At 44.8% G+C, this 20,424-nt stretch overlaps 4 protein-coding genes and 1 non-coding gene across 5 annotated transcripts; 4 read left to right on the top strand and 1 right to left on the bottom strand.

Annotated features, from left to right (window-relative positions):
* The first annotated feature begins 2,475 nt into the window (after window positions 1–2,475).
* On the top strand, window positions 2,476–5,964 carry LOC120657545 (mRNA-decapping enzyme subunit 2-like). The gene is made up of 8 exons (XM_039935877.1): window positions 2,476–2,666; window positions 2,759–2,910; window positions 3,012–3,139; window positions 3,515–3,613; window positions 4,280–4,432; window positions 4,982–5,085; window positions 5,300–5,367; window positions 5,561–5,964. The coding sequence occupies exons 1-8, from the start codon at window positions 2,581–2,583 to the stop codon at window positions 5,737–5,739; spliced, it is 969 nt and encodes a 322-aa protein (XP_039791811.1). The 5' UTR covers window positions 2,476–2,580; the 3' UTR covers window positions 5,740–5,964.
* A 546-nt stretch (window positions 5,965–6,510) lies between these two features.
* LOC120657544 (uncharacterized protein sll0005-like) lies at window positions 6,511–13,500 on the top strand. The gene is made up of 17 exons (XM_039935876.1): window positions 6,511–7,046; window positions 7,138–7,347; window positions 7,440–7,606; window positions 7,706–7,883; window positions 7,976–8,028; window positions 8,150–8,293; window positions 8,439–8,543; window positions 8,953–9,078; window positions 9,153–9,350; window positions 9,654–9,760; window positions 9,943–10,105; window positions 10,949–11,014; window positions 11,167–11,260; window positions 11,394–11,506; window positions 11,700–11,770; window positions 12,465–12,669; window positions 12,765–13,500. Exons 1-17 carry the CDS (start codon window positions 6,674–6,676, stop codon window positions 13,194–13,196), a joined length of 2,805 nt encoding a protein of 934 aa, XP_039791810.1. The 5' UTR covers window positions 6,511–6,673; the 3' UTR covers window positions 13,197–13,500.
* Window positions 13,501–15,251: 1,751 nt separating this feature from the next.
* On the top strand, window positions 15,252–17,041 carry LOC120657543. The gene is made up of 4 exons (XM_039935875.1): window positions 15,252–15,513; window positions 16,197–16,308; window positions 16,395–16,445; window positions 16,604–17,041. Exons 1-4 carry the CDS (start codon window positions 15,353–15,355, stop codon window positions 16,685–16,687), a joined length of 408 nt encoding a protein of 135 aa, XP_039791809.1. The 5' UTR covers window positions 15,252–15,352; the 3' UTR covers window positions 16,688–17,041.
* A 251-nt stretch (window positions 17,042–17,292) lies between these two features.
* LOC120657542 (quinone oxidoreductase PIG3-like) lies at window positions 17,293–19,737 on the bottom strand. Its single transcript, XM_039935874.1, has 6 exons — window positions 19,397–19,737; window positions 19,106–19,285; window positions 18,809–18,890; window positions 18,621–18,728; window positions 18,259–18,417; window positions 17,293–17,732 (listed from the first exon to the last, which is right to left on the bottom strand). The coding sequence occupies exons 1-6, from the start codon at window positions 19,652–19,654 to the stop codon at window positions 17,536–17,538; spliced, it is 984 nt and encodes a 327-aa protein (XP_039791808.1). The 5' UTR covers window positions 19,655–19,737; the 3' UTR covers window positions 17,293–17,535.
* Window positions 19,738–20,070: 333 nt separating this feature from the next.
* Window positions 20,071–20,231, top strand: LOC120657919. The gene has a single exon (XR_005668448.1). It is a non-coding gene; the product is annotated as a U1 spliceosomal RNA (small nuclear RNA).
* The last annotated feature ends 193 nt before the right edge of the window (window positions 20,232–20,424 follow it).

Below are 20,424 nucleotides of genomic sequence, written 5' to 3'. Positions count from 1 at the left end.
ATAAGTAGACTTTATCGAGTACTTTTCATTTTTTTCCCACACCCAAATGGGTGAGTCAGGATCATCCGACAGAGCAACTGACGCCAACATATCCCTCAACCTTCAATCTGGATTTGCAAATTTTCATTTAACCAGCGTCTAAAAGATAGCCTCCATCCCCTGACAGCAAAGTCAAAATTGAGCCTGACTGCTCATGCCAAATGTCAAAAAGGTCAAGGAATTTTTCACTTAGAGCCACAAAAACCACACCACTTATCTTTCAAAAAATTTGCACTTTTGTCATCCCCTATCCTAATTCTCCTCTCTTTCAAATAAATATCCCTGACTTTCAACAGGTTGTTCCATACAGGGGTGTTAGTATTTTTATATCTCAGACAGGAAATGGTTTTCTGTTTCATGTACTTTTCGGCAACAACCTTTTGCCACATACCTTCTTTGGTTTCTAGCTTCCACCACCATATGCATATCAGACTCTGATTGGTTTTCCTCAAATTATGAACTGTCATACTGTGAATGTCAGTACCTCTGGACTAGGGTACCCCCTCTTGCTGTGTCAAGACTCGTGTAGTTATCCGTAACTACGCCCAAAAGAGCTGAACAGCCGGACCTCTGGGGTCCGACTCCATCTCACCGGACCAACAGTCCCGGACCCGCTTCTCGCTCAGGACGAGTCCGGTGTCACCATGTGTCCGGGAGAGCGGAGTGCTCAGCCAAAACAGCCGAGGGCCCGGACCTCCCACGGGGTCCCGGACCCCTCGGCGGGGAGGGAACAGACACCCCACCTGGGGGGGTCCGGAGCCGCCACGTGTCCGCAGATACAGGCACGCGCACGCCTGCGAAGCTTCCCCGAGAAGGCTCGCCCACCTACCGCATTCAATAAGGGAGACGTAAGTGCGCTCTGCCACAGCAGATCCCGAGGCAACTTTAGCCAGGCTGTACTGTTGATCGCGCGTTACCAAGGCGCACAGTGCAGCCTCTGGCACCACCCACTCCACGCGCATCAGTCTGCAACGCCAATCAGACACGGCAGCTCGGTGACGGAGCATCATAACGCCTAAGCGGTAGACCCAACAGTCTACGCCGCAACCTACACTGCCTCAACGGGCGCCTCGCCGATGGGACAGGATAAGATCCCCCTCGGTCAGAGAGTCTACAAGACGATGAAGCATATCCGACAAGAGATTCCCCATCACTGTAGCACCATTAGTGACTATTTAGTATAGTATACATCCTTGTTGGGCCCACCTGTCGGGGTCCAACGCCTGTGTACGCGCCCTCCTTGCTCTATAAAAAGGAGACGCCCGTTAGGAAAGGACTAAGGTCCAAGAAGGGACTTGGAGGCAGAGGATAGACTCATCCACAGTCCCAAGAGCAACACAACTCTCAGTGGACGTAGGGTATTACGCTCCGGCGGCCCGAACCACTCTAAATCCTCGTGTGTTCTTGTGTGCTTGCTCCTTGAGTAGATCTGAAGAATATCTTGCACTTCCCCGGATAACTCCCCTCTGGGGTTAGGCGGGTGCACTACGCCACTCGGCTGTGGCCCTCCTTCTAGAGCCACGACAGTGAAGATGTTGAGATGGTGTTGACAAACATCTGATTAATGCCATTGAGGCTAAGAAAACACATAAATGCTTGTGTCTTTGATAGAATGTCTCCAAATCTGCAGCGGGCTCTCCAGGCTTTCAAGGAAGAATCACTATTGTGGAGGTTCTCTGGGGCTAAGGGCCTTGCAGCCTTGGACCCGGGAAGGTTGGTAGAACAAGTGTAGGGTGATAAGTGTGAGATGGTCAGGTCCTAGTGTCTTTTTTTTTAAAAGCTATAGTATATTTCTGCAGTCCTCTCTCTGGTTCAAGGAGAGGAGCTGGACTCTGTAATTTGGACCAACCTATTTTTCTTTTCTTAATATAAAGATACGCAGCTCTCCTGCGTGTTCGAGAAAAAAATGCCATTGAGGTAATGCATAACAACCTCGGTCTTTCACTCCTCTCTCTGCCCTTCTCGATGGTAGATCTACGCACCATTCAGGACGGAGACAAGATAATCATCATGTAGAAGGCATGTAAAGGTTGCAGTGGCATAGGTACGGATTTTAAAATAAATGTAGTTGGGAATAATTAGCATAAAAATCATGAAGCAGCGGATCCGCACAACACCAGCCCTTGAGATTGGAGGAAAAATAGTGTGAAATACTGATTTTTATTTGCAAGTGCAGCCGTATTAGCTGTGCTAGCATTGGCCACCGGCAGTAGTCGCGGTGAGAGGTCGTTTAAGCCGTGAGAACTAGTAGGATAATATCGCTAATTCAGATCATGATTGATAATTACGATCCAAGTATTTGGATAAAACATGGGTCAAATATTTTTTTTACAAAAATCTCTAAATATTTATATAAATTTTCTAATTTGAATATCGGTTATTAGTCAGAACTTAATATTTTACACTAAGACCCCTCCTGGTCGGGATTATTATTTTCAACCCTGATTGCGCTGCCAGTTCCGAGAGAGAGAGAGAGAGAGAGAGAGAGAGAGACAGAGCAGTGGCGACTGCTGAGAGCCGAGAGGGCGCGGTGGCCGGTGGATGGCGATGGCCGGCGGCGGGGGACTGAACCGGTCGTCGTCGAGGGGGCAGATGCCACCACAAGAGCTTCTCGACGATCTCTGCAGGTAGTTCCCCTAACCCTTAACCCCATCTCGCAAGTTCTTCTGGGATTCACTCAGATCAATCCAAACCAATCCGAGGTGAATCGCCTCTGCAGCCGCTTCCTGCTGAACGTGCCCAAGGAGGAGCTCGAGTCGTTCGAGCGGATCCTGTTCCTGCTGGAGCAGGCGCACTGGTTCTACGAGGACAACTCCGTCGAGCACAACCCCAACCTCAAGTCCCTGTCCTTCAAGGACTTCACCTCCCTCAGTAAGTCCGCTTCTGCCTGAACCACATCGGAGACTATGGTTTGATTGATCGCTGACACCGCTGTCCTTGCGTTGTTGTGGTTGGATTGGTGGTGTGTGCAGTGTTCAAGAGCTGCACTGCTCTCAGGCCCTACATCGCGCACCTGGATGATATCTACAAGGACTTCAACAACTACAAGTTCCGCGTCCCTGTGTCCGGCGCCATCATCCTGGATGACACCTATGAGAGGGTAATTTATTGATATTTTACTGCCCAATCTATTGCATTTTAGGAGTTCCCTGATTAAGATTTGAGAATTAGAAGTGGGAATGTAGGTTGCACAGCAGCATTTTCTTTTCTTTATCAAACATTGGATTTGAGTATGCCGAACATTATTCTGCCAGTTATAGTCAACCGGATTTAATAAAGGAAAAACCATGACTATTGATGGTCTATAATGAAGTTGCCCTGCGCATACAAATTCACACACTGCTCTGGAATAAACCGGGCACACGCACATACATAATTGAAGCTTTGCCTTTTTTCTTTGATCCTTTTAGAGCCCAAATTTGTTGGAATTTTTATCGTTTTTCAAGGTTAATTCACCTTTGCCCCTTCTCTACAGTGCTTGCTTGTTAAGGGATGGAAAGCTGGGGCCAGCTGGAGCTTTCCTCGTGGAAAGAGGAATAAAGATGAGGAAGATCACACCTGTGCTGTTAGAGAAGTAAACTTCTGCCTGTGTCATGTTTTGCCCTGCAGTCTCTTCTCATTTTTTAGTGAACGATGCGGTTTCTTTTGGGCATATTTTACTTGCAGCAAGCAAATAGGTTTCTTAGATATCACTGAACACTGTTTCCTGCTTCTAGATGATTATAGTCTTTGCTTGGTTTGAGCTACAAATTGTTTACTTTTCTTCATTGCACATTTCATATGTCTAGATCGCTGTGCTCTAACGCTGAATGTTCGCAATTAAATGCTCCTTTCATGGCAAATGGCTGTTTGGCTAGGCATGCACATTTCATTGGTAATGAACCCCTTTGACATTGATGTGGTCTGCAGGAGTTAAATTTTCTTTTACGCTATCGGCAAGATGTATCAATATAAAAGACAACAAGTGAATGGCAGTTTATAACTTTTTTCACAAAGAAAGAAAGAAATATGATCATTCTATTTAGCTTCTTTAAAGCATTTTTTTTGCATAACTTTATTGAGCATAGAGGTTTTTCGTATGCTATAGCCATTGCTTTGCATGAGCTACTTGAAAACCTGTGATGATAGTTTTCAGCCTGTATCCAACCTAAATCACTTATAATGTTTATATTCAACAATTCCTCTTGTTCGGCCCATAAGTAATTTTTGCTAAGTAACATCTACTTGCACAACAATGCAGGTTCTGGAGGAAACTGGGTGTGATGTTTCTACGCTATTAAATTTGGATGATTACATTGAAGTTTCAATTGGACAACAAAAAGTTCGGCTCTATATCATAACTGGTGTTAAGAGAGATACTGTGTTTGCACCTCAAACAAAGAAGGAAATCAGTGTACGATAAGTTTTGAACACTCTTATGAGCATAGAGGCAGAATGCTCCTCCCACCCCCCCACCCCCCCCCCCCACCCCCCCTCTTCTCTTATTGCTGCTCTACTTGGCTCTATATATACTTTATGCAGATAGGCTTTCAAAGAGCTTGCCAGGCTGCTCTTTAAAATTAAAATATACCAGAAATGGTAGTATATTGCATAGTTGCTTGACCATCAAAAACTTCGTTTTCGCTTAGTAAGTGGTAATGTTAGCTCTGTGCTGAATAAAAGGTTGCTCCACAGATCCTCATTTTCTTTATGGCAGTCTTTGCTTGCAGCTGCAGTGTTTTTTTTAAAAAAAATATAATATGGCCTACACTTTACAAACTGCTCTGAGTGTTAGATATCACTCTGTCCCATGTTGTTGACTACATAGTGTTACATTGAAGCTACTGTTGATTTCATTGATTGACTTTCCTTCATTACACCTTTTCGATTTCAATTATTTTCCTTTTCTTTTGAAAACTACGAAATGATACAACTAAGCTACCTTTCTCTGTAAATTTGATAGGAAATCTCATGGCACAGAATTGACGATCTTTTACCAGCTAGTGATGATGCGGTATCTCGTGGAGTGAATGGAATGAAGCTGTACATGGTTGCTCCTTTTTTGACGTCAGTATCTTCTGGTTTACATTTTATTTCTTGTATTTTTTTTGGGTAGATGCTGTTATGGGGCATTGCCACCGTTGTAGTTTTTCTCAAGAGGAGGGGGGTGGTGGAACCCAAGAATGTGCTTGTTTTATTCTGCGTCAAGTCACCTACTTGCCCACAGCATAATTTTTTTTACTTATACATTGTTTTGTGTCTGACCTTGTTCTTCCTCCAGGGGTCTAAAGGCTTGGATTGCCACGCATCCTCCCGTGCTGTATCAGAAATCAGAGGCATCTGCTAGAGGTTTATTCTGCTCCCTCATGCACCCATTGTGTTCAGGATTACAGAAGCTTTATGTTCTTTGAACAATCCACAAACAAAATTTGCCTTAACAATTCTGCTGAATATATGTCTAACTGCACTCTGATCCTAGTCGAGCTTGTAGTTTGTTCTCCCATAATTTTCATCAGACGCAGGATAACGTGGCATTGGGCAGGTACGGTGTGGAAGGCGAAGAATTCGTCAAGCAGTGGTGCCCCTGTCGAGAACCCTGTTGCTAGAGCAGGATCTGACGCGCAGCATGTTGACAACCGCCCCGGTAGAAGCTTCAGAAACTTCAGGTTTGACACGGCAAGCATCCTGCAGTCCATGGAAGCTTCCTTCTTACGCAGCTAGGAGCCTGACAAAGCATCAACCCGTGCACCTGCATCCTTGATGTATATAGGCTGTCGTCAGTGTTAACTCCACAAGGACATAATGTCTCCGTTTCTTATCTCCTTTGACTTTTTTTTTTCTTTTCTGGTGGTACCTGTAATCTTCCGTGCAACAAAATGTTTCGGACGTCTTGCCTGTGGTATATATCGCGTTCTGTCAGGCGCTTGAATCTGATTTTTCTGCTTCCCCCTTTTGAGTCATTGATTGAGTGGTGAATGTCTGAGATGTTCTTCAGACGGTGTTGCTGACTTTTTTTTTTGAGAGTAATAGGTATCTTTCATTGATCAACGGCGATCATTACAGAGTTTTGACAAAATAAGTTCAGGAGGAGAATGAAACCATTCTGACACACACAACTGATCAGCTGACTTAGCCAAAGCATGAGCTACCTCATTACAATTTCTACTTATATGGATAAAAGAAAAGACAACAGAGGAAACTCTCATCAGTTGTTTAATATCTTCAACGATAATCCCCGTATGTGAGCGATCCACCTTTCTTGATCGGAACTTGTTGATCAGCGTCAGGCAGTCAGAGGCCACCACAACTTTATCATATGGCAGTTGCATGGCAAAGAAAAGTGCACGCCTGAAAAGCACGGTGTTGCCGACTTGTGTCCATTTTCGTGCTGATTATGGGTTCATATGTCAGTGGCGGAGGTCGGCCCATCATCCATTGGGCCTCCAGGTAAGAGCGGTTATCCCAAAGCGGATTCGTTTGCCGTTCGCCTCCGTTCGTGGACGCTGTGGGTGGTGACGCGATGTCGTGTGCGGCGTTGGATCAGGTCTTCTTCTCTTCCCCACGCTTGTACCGCCGTGACAGCCCCACCACCACTGGTCCGAGCTTGTCCCACCCTGTCGTCCTCGGCTTCACCTAGAACTAGAAGCTCGATGCGATGGCGCCGTTGGTGCGGCCGCCCGCGCTGCACATCTGCGCCGTGAGTGGCGCCGGCGGCGGAAAGGAGAAGTGGGCGCCGCAGCCGCGGCAGTCGGGCGGGAATGGGGCCCGGGGAGGCGGGGGCGGAGCGCTGGACCAGGTGCTGGGCGTGCTCCGCCGTGACGGCGAGTTCCTCCAGACCGCCGCTGGCGCCTCGCTCCGCGACGTCTTCTGGCTCCGCTTCCTCGAGAAGAAGCAGCCGCAGCGGAAGCAGCCCAAGCCTAAGCCCAAGCCTGCGCAGCAACAGCAGAGGCTACAGCAGGAGGAGGTGGAGGTGGAGGAACTGCCTCGTGACGCTCCAGCAGCCTTCCTGCCTCCCGCGTACCAGCCAGGTTCCTCACAGGCGACGAGAACGCATCTCAGTTTAAATCCGTTGCACGCACATCGCCCTGCTGATGACCCATTTCTCCTCGATTTTGGTAGGGTTGTCGTGCGTGGAGCTAATGGCGGCCGATTTCCAAGCCCTCAAGGTGTACGCCGGCAGTGCTCAACGCTCTCTCGCGCGGCGGTTCCTCGGAAGCAAGGGGCAGTCAAAAACTCTACAACAACCTAAACCCAAACCCCAGGAACAGCAGAAAGAGCAGCAGCAGATACTTCAACCCCCGGTCTTCCCTCCACCCTCCTACCCTCCAGGTTTCTAACACAATGTAGCAAGAGCTCTATAATTTGGGTGTCAATTAAGCTACTTCAGTCACATTATTGACTAATTTACATTGTTGTGGTAGGGTTATCCTGTATGGAGTTAATGATGGCTGATCTTGAAGCCCTCAAGTTGTACATCAACTACTATTCCACCATCCTCACCACCCCGCTTCCCCAGCATTACGATCCCGACCTCCTTGCTCAGTACTTCGCATCACGTCCACATATCCTCGCATTTCGCACCATTCAGGTTAGCTATGATTTAACTCCCCCTGTGCTTTTAATTAACCTCTACATTTTTCTAATTGTTGTAGCTAATATGTTAGTTCACTGTCAATCTTTGTCGCAGATACTCTTCGCATTTGTCTCAGCTCTGGCAAAGATGCAAATTTCTAAAAGATCACAGTTGAACGCAGATTCTACCTACAACAGTGGCAACAGCAGCAATGGTTTCAATGCTTCTCAATACATGGTTGGCCAGCTTCTCAAGGAGATGTTTCTTGACCTTGGACCTACTTTTGTTAAAGGTTAGATAGTCATGCTTGACAGATTTAAAGCAAGGTGGTTACCATGTGACTTTGAATGCTTTTGACATCTGTCTTTTCTTATATATATGCAGTTGGACAATCCCTTTCTACAAGACCTGATATCATAGGTTCAGAGATTTGTGAGGTTAGGTAAAATTCTCCTTGTTCTGCATTTTTTTTTTGCTTCATCAGCTCTTGCTTGACATTTTAGTGGTCCTTGTATTCTATCTCGAGAAATTAATCGATCTTTTCCTATTCAATTTTAGGCCCTCGCTGAGTTGCATGAAAGAGTTCCTCCTTTCCCAAGAGAGGATGCAATGGAGATTATTGAAGGAGAATTTGAGTGCCCTGTATCACATATTTTCAGTTACATTTCGGATGAGCCTGTAGCAGCTGCTTCCTTTGGACAGGTAATATCTTCATGTGTTTCCTTCGTGCTTGTGCTATGTTAGAGCAAGTTATTTGGAATTCCTGATTTATTCTTATTTATTTGTCTACATTGTTATTTTCAATATGTACTGTTATGCTCAAGAAACTCTTGTAATTTTACTTCAGGTTTACCAGGGGCGGACAGTTGATGGTGCTCTTGTAGCCATAAAGGTTCAGCGGCCGAATCTTCTACCCTCTGTACTGCGAGACATATATATTCTACGTCTTGGGGTCTGTATATTTCCATCTAACATATAATTTTGCTCTTCAATCATCTGGGGATTTCTGTTGTCCTTATGACACCTTTTAAATGTCGTCTTCCATATCCTGTTTCTTAGTATGGTATCTGTGATTTTATTTGTTTGCATGCCCCCTGTTCTTGGGATTTGTTAGTAACAACAAAATGTACCATTTCCAAACATTACTAACTGTCCAGTGAAAACTAGCAATAAGTTTCTTCTGTTATCGATAACATTTCTCCCATCCTAAAAATGCTGCAGCTAGTTTCCCTGTTCAAGAACTTGCTTTAGCTATAAGTTCTGTGTACTAGTGACTGTAGCATTTCAACATTTTCTATTACTGTAGTCTCATTCATGTGATGCTTTTTTACTCATAGTTTACTTTCTACAAATTGTTTCAGCTTGCTTTCATACGGAAGGTAGCCAAACGAAGAAGTAATATTTCTCTCTATGCTGATGAGTTGGGTAGAGGTTTCATCGGCGAGTTGGACTACAATATTGAAGCTGCTAATGCTACCAAATTTCTGGTGCTTCTATGCTCGTCTCCTACCCATGCTTTACTTCGGCTTGGCGTTTTAGCTAATAATTTCCACTCTTGCAGGAGGTTCATTCTAGGTATCCATTTATGCTAGTTCCTAAGGTTCTAAAACAACTTACTAGAAAGAAGGTTTTAACAATGGAGTGGGTGACTGGTGAGAACCCCAAGGAGTTGCTTTCTTTGACTAAAGGAGTTTCTGGAAAAGTTACTGAAGCTTCAGAAAAGCAGAAGTTGGATGCAAAAACTCACCTTCTTGACCTGGTATTTACTAACAATTTTAATAAACTATTATCAACTAACCAGTGCTTCCTCTTAGAAATTATTTGGAATTTAAATTGTTTTTTGGGGAAGAGGTTTTGTAACTTATGTAGTTCAGTAATCGTGTACCATCTTGCATCTATTTCAACATCATGGCACTTAAACACATCTATGTTTTGAATCTTTAGAGGGTTTTCTTTTTTTGTTGCGGTGGTAGCATAAACATGCCAATGATTAGTACATTTCAAAAGTTCAATTTGAGCTTTCTGGCCAATATGTTTTAACATCTTGTTAATTGCTCATAAGGTCAATAAAGGTGTCGAGGCATCATTAGTGCAGCTTCTCGAGACAGGCTTGTTGCATGCCGATCCTCATCCTGGCAACTTGCGTTATACTCCTGAAGGTTGTGTTGGGTAAGCTCTACTACAACATAGGTTCACAAGCTGAACATTACATGGCTGCTTCTCGGGGTTTCCTTCCTCTCATTTCGTGTGATATGAGATACTTCTGCTCCTTTGTGCATTTGTAGTTGACATGAAGCTTTTGTGGTAAAATACTTCTGGAACTGTTGATAACATCTTCCTAAATATATCAGGTTTCTTGATTTTGGTCTGCTTTGCATGATGGCGAGGAAACATCAGCGAGCTATGCTTGCAAGCATCATACACATAGTAAATGGAGATTGGGCTTCCCTTGTCTATGATTTGACTGAAATGGATGTAGTTCCACCAAACACCAATCTGCGTCGTGTGACAATGGTAATTCATCAAACTGCAGCTGTACCCATATGTTTTCGTTTTATTTTCTTTTTGTTGGTGGTGGTGATGTGTGTGTGTGTGGGGGGGGGGGGGGGGGGGGTTGCTTTAATTGATTTGGCCCCACTCTTTGTATTGAGTGGTATCATATACCACTCACATGGTCTGAAATGAAATGATTAAACATAAGACATAAACTAAATAAATTGAGGAACATAAGTCGAATAGTTAATCATAGTCCATCTGCATTCTTGGAATTCATGTACAAACTATATGCAACTGAAAAAAGTTCATTGGTCTACCATGTGAGTGACTTGTGGCTTGTGGGCCTCGGAGACCCTCATGTCAGTGTCACAGGCTCACAGCATGTGCCATGTGGCATATTTTGTTGAACATGGACTTATTCTGTGACTTGTGGTAGACTTATTCAAACTTTAAGAATCTTTCTGGTAAAGAAATGCAAATGACAATGGTCGATCCAGATTTATTTATTGTTATTGTGGAGTATATTATCAAATACACATGGTTACTAAAGGTCAATTCCCTGCTTGATACTTTTTTGGACCATTACCTAAATTCTAATGTTACAGGGAAAATATGCTTTTTTGCCAAAAGATTGTGGTATTGATTGACTCCCACTTGTACCTGCTGTTGTGCATGCTCCCTCTTATACAGTTGTATAGAGAGGAGTTAATTCATGGCCTAATATACTATGGTGTTAATGGGCTTTAGTACATTGTTTAGGGAACGTTCTTTTACTCATAATATAGTATATACATAGTGATGTTTTCTAGTATACACCATTCTTTTTTTATGTTTGTAATCAGTGTGCCTTCCATGTGCTAGGAGTTGGAGGACGCATTGGGTGAGGTAACCTTTGAAGATGGAATTCCAGAAATCAAGTTCAGTAAGGTAAGTAGTTTACGCTATTTGTAGGTTCAGTTCAGTGCAGTGGTGGTTTGATAATCTTTGTGCCTATCTTTTATTTCAAACTAAGTGGCATAGCTAATGGCATTCTTTTCACATTGCTTTTGTACTTTTTTACTGATACATACATCTTTTAGGTGCTTGGAAAAATCTGGTCTGTGGCATTTAAATATCACTTCCGTATGCCGCCTTACTACACACTGGTACTCCGGTCACTTGCTTCTTTGGAAGGTTAGCTTGTTCAGTTGAAATTGAGATACCAAACTAGTTCAACACATAATTCCTTGTTTCTTTCCAAATATTTCTGTTTTCATGATGACTGTTTTCAGAGGCTTATTATTTTCCTTCCTTTCCTATTTGATAGGACTGGCTGTGGCAGCGGATGAGAATTTCAAAACATTTCAAGCAGCATACCCATATGTTGTTCGGAAGCTTCTTTCCGATAATTCACTTGCAACAAGGAGACTCTTAAATCAGGTATAGTTCATTATCTCATTTAGAACAGTGTGAGTAGAACTAGCCTCTGAGGTTGGTGTGGTACTGGGGCTGTCAATGGGGCCTTGTTGTCTTCCATCCCAAAGTTGGACCAATATAACCATGTTATGCTGCCCTCCTTGTGGATTAGGCTGCGTTAATGTGATAACTAACACCAAACAGTTTTCTTACACAGGCAATTTTCAACGAGAAGAAAGAATTCCAATGGCAGAAGGTTGCCGCATTTCTAAAGTTAGCTTCAGCGAGGTTTGTTTCATAGTTCTTACCATTTAGTAAATTGGTTTGCTCATTTTAATATGTGGGTTCTCTCAGTGCTCTCTTGAATTAGTCAGATATCAATACATTCTGGTTAGTTAAGTATTGATTCATAATTGACTGGACTAAAGAATCAAATTTAGGTGTTTTTTTAAATGTTGCTTGCATATTTATGTATCACTTCAGCTTATCCTATTAATATTGGTATAAGTTGGAGTGTAACGTCACTTGTTTTTATTAGTTCTATGTGCACTGCAACCCTGGATCCGTTATTTCCTTCAGAAAATAAAAGCAACAAAAATGCATGATAGATGGTAGGTGGGTAGTTTTCTGTTTTGCTCAAAAATATAAAACTCTCACGTACACAGAGGCGTTGAACCCATACCATAACCCATGTGAGAGGCTGAGAGCGGGCCGGGGTGAGCCGGGACCTATTTCCATGTGCTTTGGCGTGTAGACAGGTGAGGAGATTTTTTAACCTCAGCCTGAAATTCGCTCCCACCAGGAGTCGAAACAGGACTCGAGGAGTGCTACTTAAGCCACCTAATCAATCCGGCTAGGCACCCGTTCGCTTTTTTTTTTGCTTAAAAATATGATATGCATGAGCTAACATTACCTAAGCAACATGCAGTCAGTTTTGTTGCTAAAGCTTATACACCTGCTGATGTCATTTTCATATGTGAAGGGGCAACTTCAAATATAACAGTGGAGCTTTGCCTGAGCCTGACACAAAGGACGTGAATGTCGCTAGCCTTGTAGAGATCAGTGGTGCATCTTTACTTGACCGTGCTACAGCTACACCAGAGAGGGCAGTGCACACTGCAAACCTGTGTGTGAGACTTTTATTATCAAAGGACAGCATTGTTATTAGGAGACTTATTATGACAGCGGTATGCATCACATCTTATCTCAGCACTCTACTTATATCAACCGGCCCTCCTCAAAATGATAGATTTCTAAGCTCATCATGTGTCTCCTTATGCAGAATGCAAAATCTCTTGCCCGTGATCTGATCTCCAGAGATGCATTGATGTTCCGGGTGCTCCTCAGAAAGGTTATTGCAGATATCGTCTGCCAGTGGATGTTGAATGTCACAGGCTTGAAACGAGTTGCGGAGACCAGGATGCGGATGGAGAATGATGGCCATCTGGTGCTGTCTGAAGAATCATCAACCCTGATGGCACTGCAAGCGGTTGTAAGAGACCGCAGGATGCAGGTCATATACTCCAAGTTTTTGAGGGAGTTAAGAGAAGAGCCTGTCCTGATGGTCAGGGTGAGCTGGAACATGTTCGTCATCTCAGTGACATCTGCGGCGGTCGGCCTGCACCGCTTCATGGTGTTCCTGTCGGAGGAATACTTGCCCACGCTGCCGCCGCCTGTGCCTCCGCCGCAGCTGGTTCAGATTCAGACCCTATAAAGTGCAGCGACCAGACCTAGAGCATAAAGATGGTTCCTGGTCGCTCATGCACCGGTGTCCCTGTATAATATCTATATATTCGTTTGGCTGTGGCTGATGGCTGGTGTTGATTTGTTATGAGAACAGTACTGCTGACTGCCTGGTAGCTGGTGGTTAGTGCTGATTTAGTATGAGAGAACAGTACTGCTGGCTGGTTGGCTGACAAGCCAAACGAACACAGCGATAAACGTTGCAGGATCAATCAGTAATTCTGTGGCGTGTTCCTAGCTAGTTACCATGCAATTTCTCTTCTATTTGTTCTTCATTGTTGGCCACTAATGGATCACCTGGGTGGCTTTGGTAACGAATCATGGCGGTCTCTTCACATTTCAACTTGATCCTTACATAATTTTAATTTAAAATTGTATAAGATTAGAGCTCGGTTTTTTTAGGTCTGGTCATTAGATAATCTAAATCAAATTTTAATGTCCTTTACCACCTAGGTGGGGTGTTATCTTAAGCTGCGGTTAAAACCGTAAAACCTGAAACCTGCTTTCGCAGGAGAAGTGACGACGCTGAAAAAAAATCGTAATGCTGGGTAAATAGCACTACCACACGTACGGAACCGAATGAGTTGGTTCAGCTCAGAGGCGTTGGCGCACTTGTGGGCTTTAATTCGGCGACTGAGTGGACTTTTGGGCCAAAATGTGGGCCCATCGTACCGGAGACGGCAAGAGGGCAATGGCTTCTCACACTAAAAAAAAAGGCAATGGCTTCTTCGATTCGTGCCCAGGGTTCACCAAACCGTAGTAACCGGTCCGGTTTGACCGGTTATCGGTCAAACCGGTCCGGCCCGGTTCTGGTTTGGACCGGTATCAAAACGGTCTAAATTCAAATTCAAATTCAAAAAAATGAAAAGTTCTCAAAAAATTTTTAAAAATACTTTAAGGTGCGACGAATCTAATGGTGTCAAATTTTCTCAAAAATTCGTTCATTTAGTATAGTTTGCGGGGATTTGAAGTTAAACAAAAAAACGTGCATATAAAAATATACAAATACAATGTAAAAGTAGTAAAAAAAAGATTGGAGGGTTCATTTAGACTAAAACATGTTATACAAACATTCATTTAGTATACTTTGCGGGCATTTGAATTTAAACCAAAAAAGAAAAAAAATTTGAATTTGGCCGGTTACCAGTCAAACCGACCAGTTACCAGTCAAACCGGCCGGAATACCGGCCAAACCGGCTGATATACCGGCCAAACCACCGGCCAAACCGACCAGTATACCGGTACGAACCGGTTGTACTGCGAAATTTGAATTCAAATTTGAATTCCACCGGTACCGATCTGTTTCCGGCCAAACCGGACTGGTATACGGGTACCGGACCGCACCGGTTTGGCCGGATCGGTAAGTAAAACCCTGTTCGTGCCATCGTGTACCTCTTGCCAGGGTTAACCGAACCGACCGGTCCGGTCAAACCGCCGCCCTCCGGTAGCGGTTTACCGGACCGGTTTGACCGGTAACCAGTGGAAACCGGTTGAATTCAAATCCAAATTCAAATAAATTCAAAAAATCCCGTGCAACCGGTTCCGACCGGTTTACCGGCCGGTTTGACCGGTTTACCGGCCGGTTTTACCGGTTTACCGGTCGGTTTGACCGGTTTGAATTCAAATTCAAATTCAATAGCTCCCGTGCAACCGGTTTACCGGCCGGTTTTACCGGTTTACCGACCGGTTTGACCGGTTTACCGGCCGGTTTGACCGGTTTGACCGGTGGGCTTTAATGGGCCGGCCCATTTTTTCTTTTTTCTTTTTTGATTTAACTTTAAATCCCCGCAAACTATACTAAATGAACGAATTTTTGAGAAAATTTGATACTATTAGATTCATTGCACCTTGAAGTATTTTTAGGAATTTTTTGGGAATTTTTCATTTTTTGAATTTAAATTTAAATTTTGAATTTTGGCCGGTTGGGTACCGGACCAAACCGGAACCGGGCCGGACCGGTTTGACCGGTAACCGGTCAAACCGGACCGGTTCCCACCGGTTTGGTGAACCTTGCCTCTTGCTCGACTCGGCTCCATTTGGGTCTGATTGTACGAGAGCTGGACGGAGTTTCAGATTCAGAGGTGGTGCGACCTGTGAGAGGAGCGCAGAGGGAGGAACCGGCGGAGGATGGTGGGGGGACGAGGAGGGGCGGGGCGGCGGCAGGAGCGGCAGGCCCTGATGGTGGCGTTCGCTCTGGCGCTGCTCATGGGCACCACCGTCTACTTCCGCATCTGGGCCCGCCAGTCCAGCGACCCCTCCTTCACCGTCGACGACCGCGAGGAGCTCCGGTTCGCCCCCAAACCTTCTCTCCGCCAACAAGTTTTGATTTCCTAAATCTTATGTATTCAGCCATCACAGAATTTCTTTTTGAAGGAATCGAATCATCTTTGATCAAACTATCAAACTTCTGATCGCTCATGAATGGATCCATGTGTTGCACTACTAACGCTTTCGCGTAGAATGCATCGGCTGGGTCGAGTTAGTGCGTCCATCAGTTCCAGTGAAATTGTGTCCTATTCATAGCGTTAGGGAAGTATGGATTGGCACGGGCTCCCAAAAACGGACGAAGCCCAACAATCTCCACTTGGTGAACATTCAAACAATTGACTAACCAAATTCAGACATTAGATAGAGGAAGCAAAAACGAATTTTTGGGTGCAAACCATATTTTTGTTTCCTTTGATGTCTGAATATGGTTTATCAAATGTAGTCATACAGCACTTGGGATCAATTGATGGATAGAGTTAGCTGCTCTCTCCTACCTTTTAGCAGAGAAAAGAAATTGGAGAGGCATAGTTTAGGTTGTTTGGTGCCACAAAAGGTCCGTTCTCCTCTATCAATGGCTGTTGTGAAGTTCAGCCACATGTGATCTTGTTTCTTCACATCTAGCAACCTCTTTATTATATGAGCATTTTCATGGCTAGCATCCACTACCTTATTTATTTGTTTATTTTGCTGCATCAACCATCAGGAGGCAATTTGAACAAGCAAACCTAGAAGCGATGGACGAATCTGCCGAATGGAGAATGAAATATGACAAAGAATTTGAGAAAAACAGGCAGTTGCAAGATGAACTTTCAAAGGTACTGCTTACTTGCTAGAGACTTGCATGTGGTGGTTCTCCTCAGACGCTCTATCTACAGTGCTCACGTGAGAATGTTCTTCACAGGTTAAGGCCTCATTGACTGGGACAGCCAGGCGTCTTGAGTTGTTACAAAAGGTAAATTTTGGGGTCAAAATTTGTTCCTTTAATCTCTTCTATATGTCCTTTAACCCTGGGCCACCTCCATTAATTTTTTGCTTGTGCTTCCTCTCCGTTCATTTCCATTTTTAACTCTTCCAGGGGCACGACCCACGTAATCATTTTCATTGCTGCAGGATAATGAGATGTGGAAGAGGCAGACTGAATCACTGAAGCAGCAGTGCAATTGCAGTCTTCCATTGAAAACTACGCAAGATTAAGGGCATGACAGTGGCAGGAGTTTTTCAGCTTCTTTGGTGGATTAGCTCAGCGCTTTTTGTTTGTTCAACACCGTTGGGAGGAAAGCTAGAATGCTAGATAGAGATATGGAATTGGGATAGGTGAATTGAAGAAATGGCTACCACAGTGTTGGTTCGTTTGCTATTCATGGTGATCTTCACACTTCATCCGAACTAATCGGTTGCCAATTCATGAGTAGCAATGCAAATTACTGTAGGCACAACTTATGAGATGGTGAGCTCCTTTTTGTCATTAATTAAGGATATCTAATTTTAAGTAACTTTGGATTGGCAATTTTTATCTCTGCTTGTAAATACACAATGTATCAAAGGAAGAAAAAAAAAGTGGTGAAGATCAAAACCTACCCCAACTCGCTTGGGACAAAAGGCTTTGTTGTTGTTGTTGAAGATCAAAACCAAGACCAGCTATTGGCATAACTTATTAGTGTGTTACTGGTCATCTCCAGTTCCTACGCACATATGTATGTACATTTCATTGAGAACCTGCTTACATAAAAAGAGTGCGAATTAGAATGGAGCATATTAAGATGGCTTATCTTAGCCACTGGCAGCAAACTGGATTCATGTAGCGTGACGGCATGTTATAAGACCATGCACCAGGTTCTTATTGCATAACTAGTCGCAGAAAAATGTCAGAATTTATTACATTACAGTTCAAAGAAAAATGTCAAGCACTTCAAGGATAGAATTTACAAGACAAAACGACATGCCACAACCGTAACATACATAGAGGCCGTTACAGAAGTTGAATATGTGCCCAAAGCCCTAAACTTCCTCCCAAAGCGAGAGTCCAAACACTACATGCACTGTCAAGGGAGCAGCAGTATCTTGCCGATGTGCGTGCTAGCTTCCATCAATCTATGCGCCTCAGCCGCTTCAGATAACGGGAACGTCTTGTAAATCACCGGCTTCACCTTGCCAGCTGTGACAGCAGGCCACACATTCTTTTCCACCTCGCTGACAATCTGAGCTTTATTTGCAGGGCTTCTGCCACGCAGTCCAGCAGCTGCACAAGATTTTGATAGCATAATATGAGCTAAAGTAAAACATCTACTAGTGCATACACCTATAGAGAGAACACCTAAGGCCTTGCTCAGTTATATAGGATTCATTCCGGACTGGGAATAATAGGTATAGCAAAAGACTCATACTAGGTACAATAAGAGACCAAGATTTATTCGGGGATGAGAACTAATTGCAACAAAATAGACTCATAATAGGTACAACAAGAGATCGTGATTGATTCTACACCCAACTCATGGATTGATTTCCGGTCTCTTGTTGTACCTATCTGAGTCTATTTTGTTGCAATTAGTTCCCGGTCAGAATAAATCCTGGTCTCGTGTTGTACCTATCAGGAGTTTCTTACTATACATATTATTCCCATCCTGGAATGAATCCAATATAACCGAACAAGGCCTAAGACCGACAAAACATATAAGATAGTTAAATGGAAAAAACATGTACTGAGCATCACTGGAATTCAGAATGGTTGTCATTGGCTATAGACCTAAGCAACTAACTAAAAATACCTTGTATGGTCAAGCGCCGTGCAAGAACAGCTTGCAGGTTCACTTCAGCTACAGCGCCTCCTTGGAAGCCAATGATGAAAAGTCTACCATCAACACCTAAGCTGTTCAGGTTACGCTGGAGATATGATCCTCCGATATTGTCCAGAATGACATCAACACCTTGGTAAAGAGATTTTCAGATTAGTCTGTACAACATGAAAATTTAATATAATGTCTTGGTCCGTGGTATTGAATAAAGGCAGCTCATCCAAGGAGAAATACTACAAAAGAGTGCTACCAGCATGCAGGTACCAGTGGCATAGTATGACAATGCTAAACCCTAAACCCTAAATGACCAAATATAATAAGGTGGTAGGCTATACCCTTTCCATTGGTTTCCTGTTTGACACGTTCAACGAAGTCTTCAGTTTTGTAGTTTATGCATACATCAGCACCCAGATCTTTGCAGGCCGCTAGTTTTTCTTCACTTCCTATAATATTTTGATGGAATTAGTAGGGGTATTATCAATAATATTTAACTATAATATCATTTCCATTACAGTGAACAAACCTGCAGTCACAAAAACCTTAATTCCGAGGTGCTTTGCAATCTGAATAGCGAAAGTACCGATTCCACTTGATCCTCCATGGATCTGCAAAATTGAAGGTACACAGCCATCAGGAATAAACAGTAACCCTGTGCCAAGATTCCAAGAACAACAATTGTAAGCACCATTTACTGACAGTTACTTGTGACTCTTAGTGATTTAGGTATACAAAATTTGGATAAAGGAACTGGGATTCTACCACTAACCACTCCACATCACGGCACGCAGCTGTGGAGACGAAAAGAGTGGGCTATTCTTACAAGGAATGATTCGCCGGGGGAGAGGTGGCTGATCATGAATACGGTCGACCAGACAGTGCAGGCCACCTCGGGCAAGCCGGCAGCGTCCGTTAGCGACACCCCCTCCGGCACGGGCAGCAGCTGCCCCGCCGGCACCACCACTTTCTCCGCGTACCCGCCGCCGCTTAGCACCGCGCACACCTGCAAGGCAACAGTGAAGTGCACAAGACCAATCAAAACAACAGAAGCAGAAGAAGCCAAATCTCAATTTGCCACTGGAGCAAAGCAGGCAGGGCCGCTGATTCAGCTCACCTTGTCGCCGACGGACCATCGCGAGGGCACGTTGGGACCGAGCGCGAGGATGGTGCCGGAGCACTCGAGCCCAGGGTACGGGGACGCGCCGGCGGGCGGCGGGTGGCGGCCGTGGCGCTGGAGCGTGTCGGCGCGGTTGACGCCGGCGGCGGCGACCTGGAGGAGGACCTCCCCTTCCCCCAGCGGCGCCGGGTCCTCCACGTCCTGGGCCTCTAGCACCTCAGGCCCGCCGCCGCGCGTGATCACCACCGCCCTCATCTTCCTCCCTCCGGCCGCCTCTGTCCGCTTGCTCGCTGCAGTTGCTTGCTCCTTTCGATAACTCCACCACACCACTGGAAAGTGTAGTAGAAGCTCCTACGACTGTGCTTTTGGGCTCGTCCAATCAGTTGTTTGTGGGCCGAGCTCGGGTCTGTCAACCGCGCTTGGTGATCGAGTCGACCTGGAGAGGAAAACGAGTCCAAAATCGGCACTTGAAAGTTACCAGGCTTGGCCCATATACTGCTCTCCCTTACCGGCCCAAACAAGCAGCAGCACGGAGTGAAGACTACTCAGTTTGAGCCGTCCGCTCCCTTCCCAGGACCAGGAGCGCGCGGTGTTTAGTCCCGCCTCGGCGAGCCAGAAGCTGCGAGCGGCCGTGCTGGCTACATAACATGCCCATGGTGCCCCGTAGCTCCATACTTACCTGGACGGGGTCGATGGGCGATCAAGGAGGCCCATGGCCTAGATCAGTGGCCCACATTGCACTTGGTGGGTGCGCTGGTCTACCATCTCCCCAAGAGGGAGAGTGGACGTCGTAATTTGTGGTAGATGGGGTACGCGTTCGCGCGGCCCCTCCAATTTTAAAAAATTAAACTTTGGGCCTTGGCCTCGCCTGTTCTGGTTAGTTGAGAATATTTGTGCTGTTTGGTTCTCGCCAGTAAGCAATTCGGGGGAAGCGTAGCCCTTGCTTGATAAACTTAGAAATTAAATTCTGGTCCCTGGCTTGGCTTTGTAAAATTTACTTTGGTCCTTGGCACCGTGAACAGGTC

The sequence above is a fragment of the Panicum virgatum genome, chromosome 1N (genome assembly GCF_016808335.1).
Source record: "Panicum virgatum strain AP13 chromosome 1N, P.virgatum_v5, whole genome shotgun sequence".
Classification (NCBI taxonomy): domain Eukaryota; kingdom Viridiplantae; phylum Streptophyta; class Magnoliopsida; order Poales; family Poaceae; genus Panicum; species Panicum virgatum.
The sequence above is the reverse complement of the archived record's forward strand: the minus strand, read 5'-3'. Positions and strand labels throughout refer to the sequence as shown.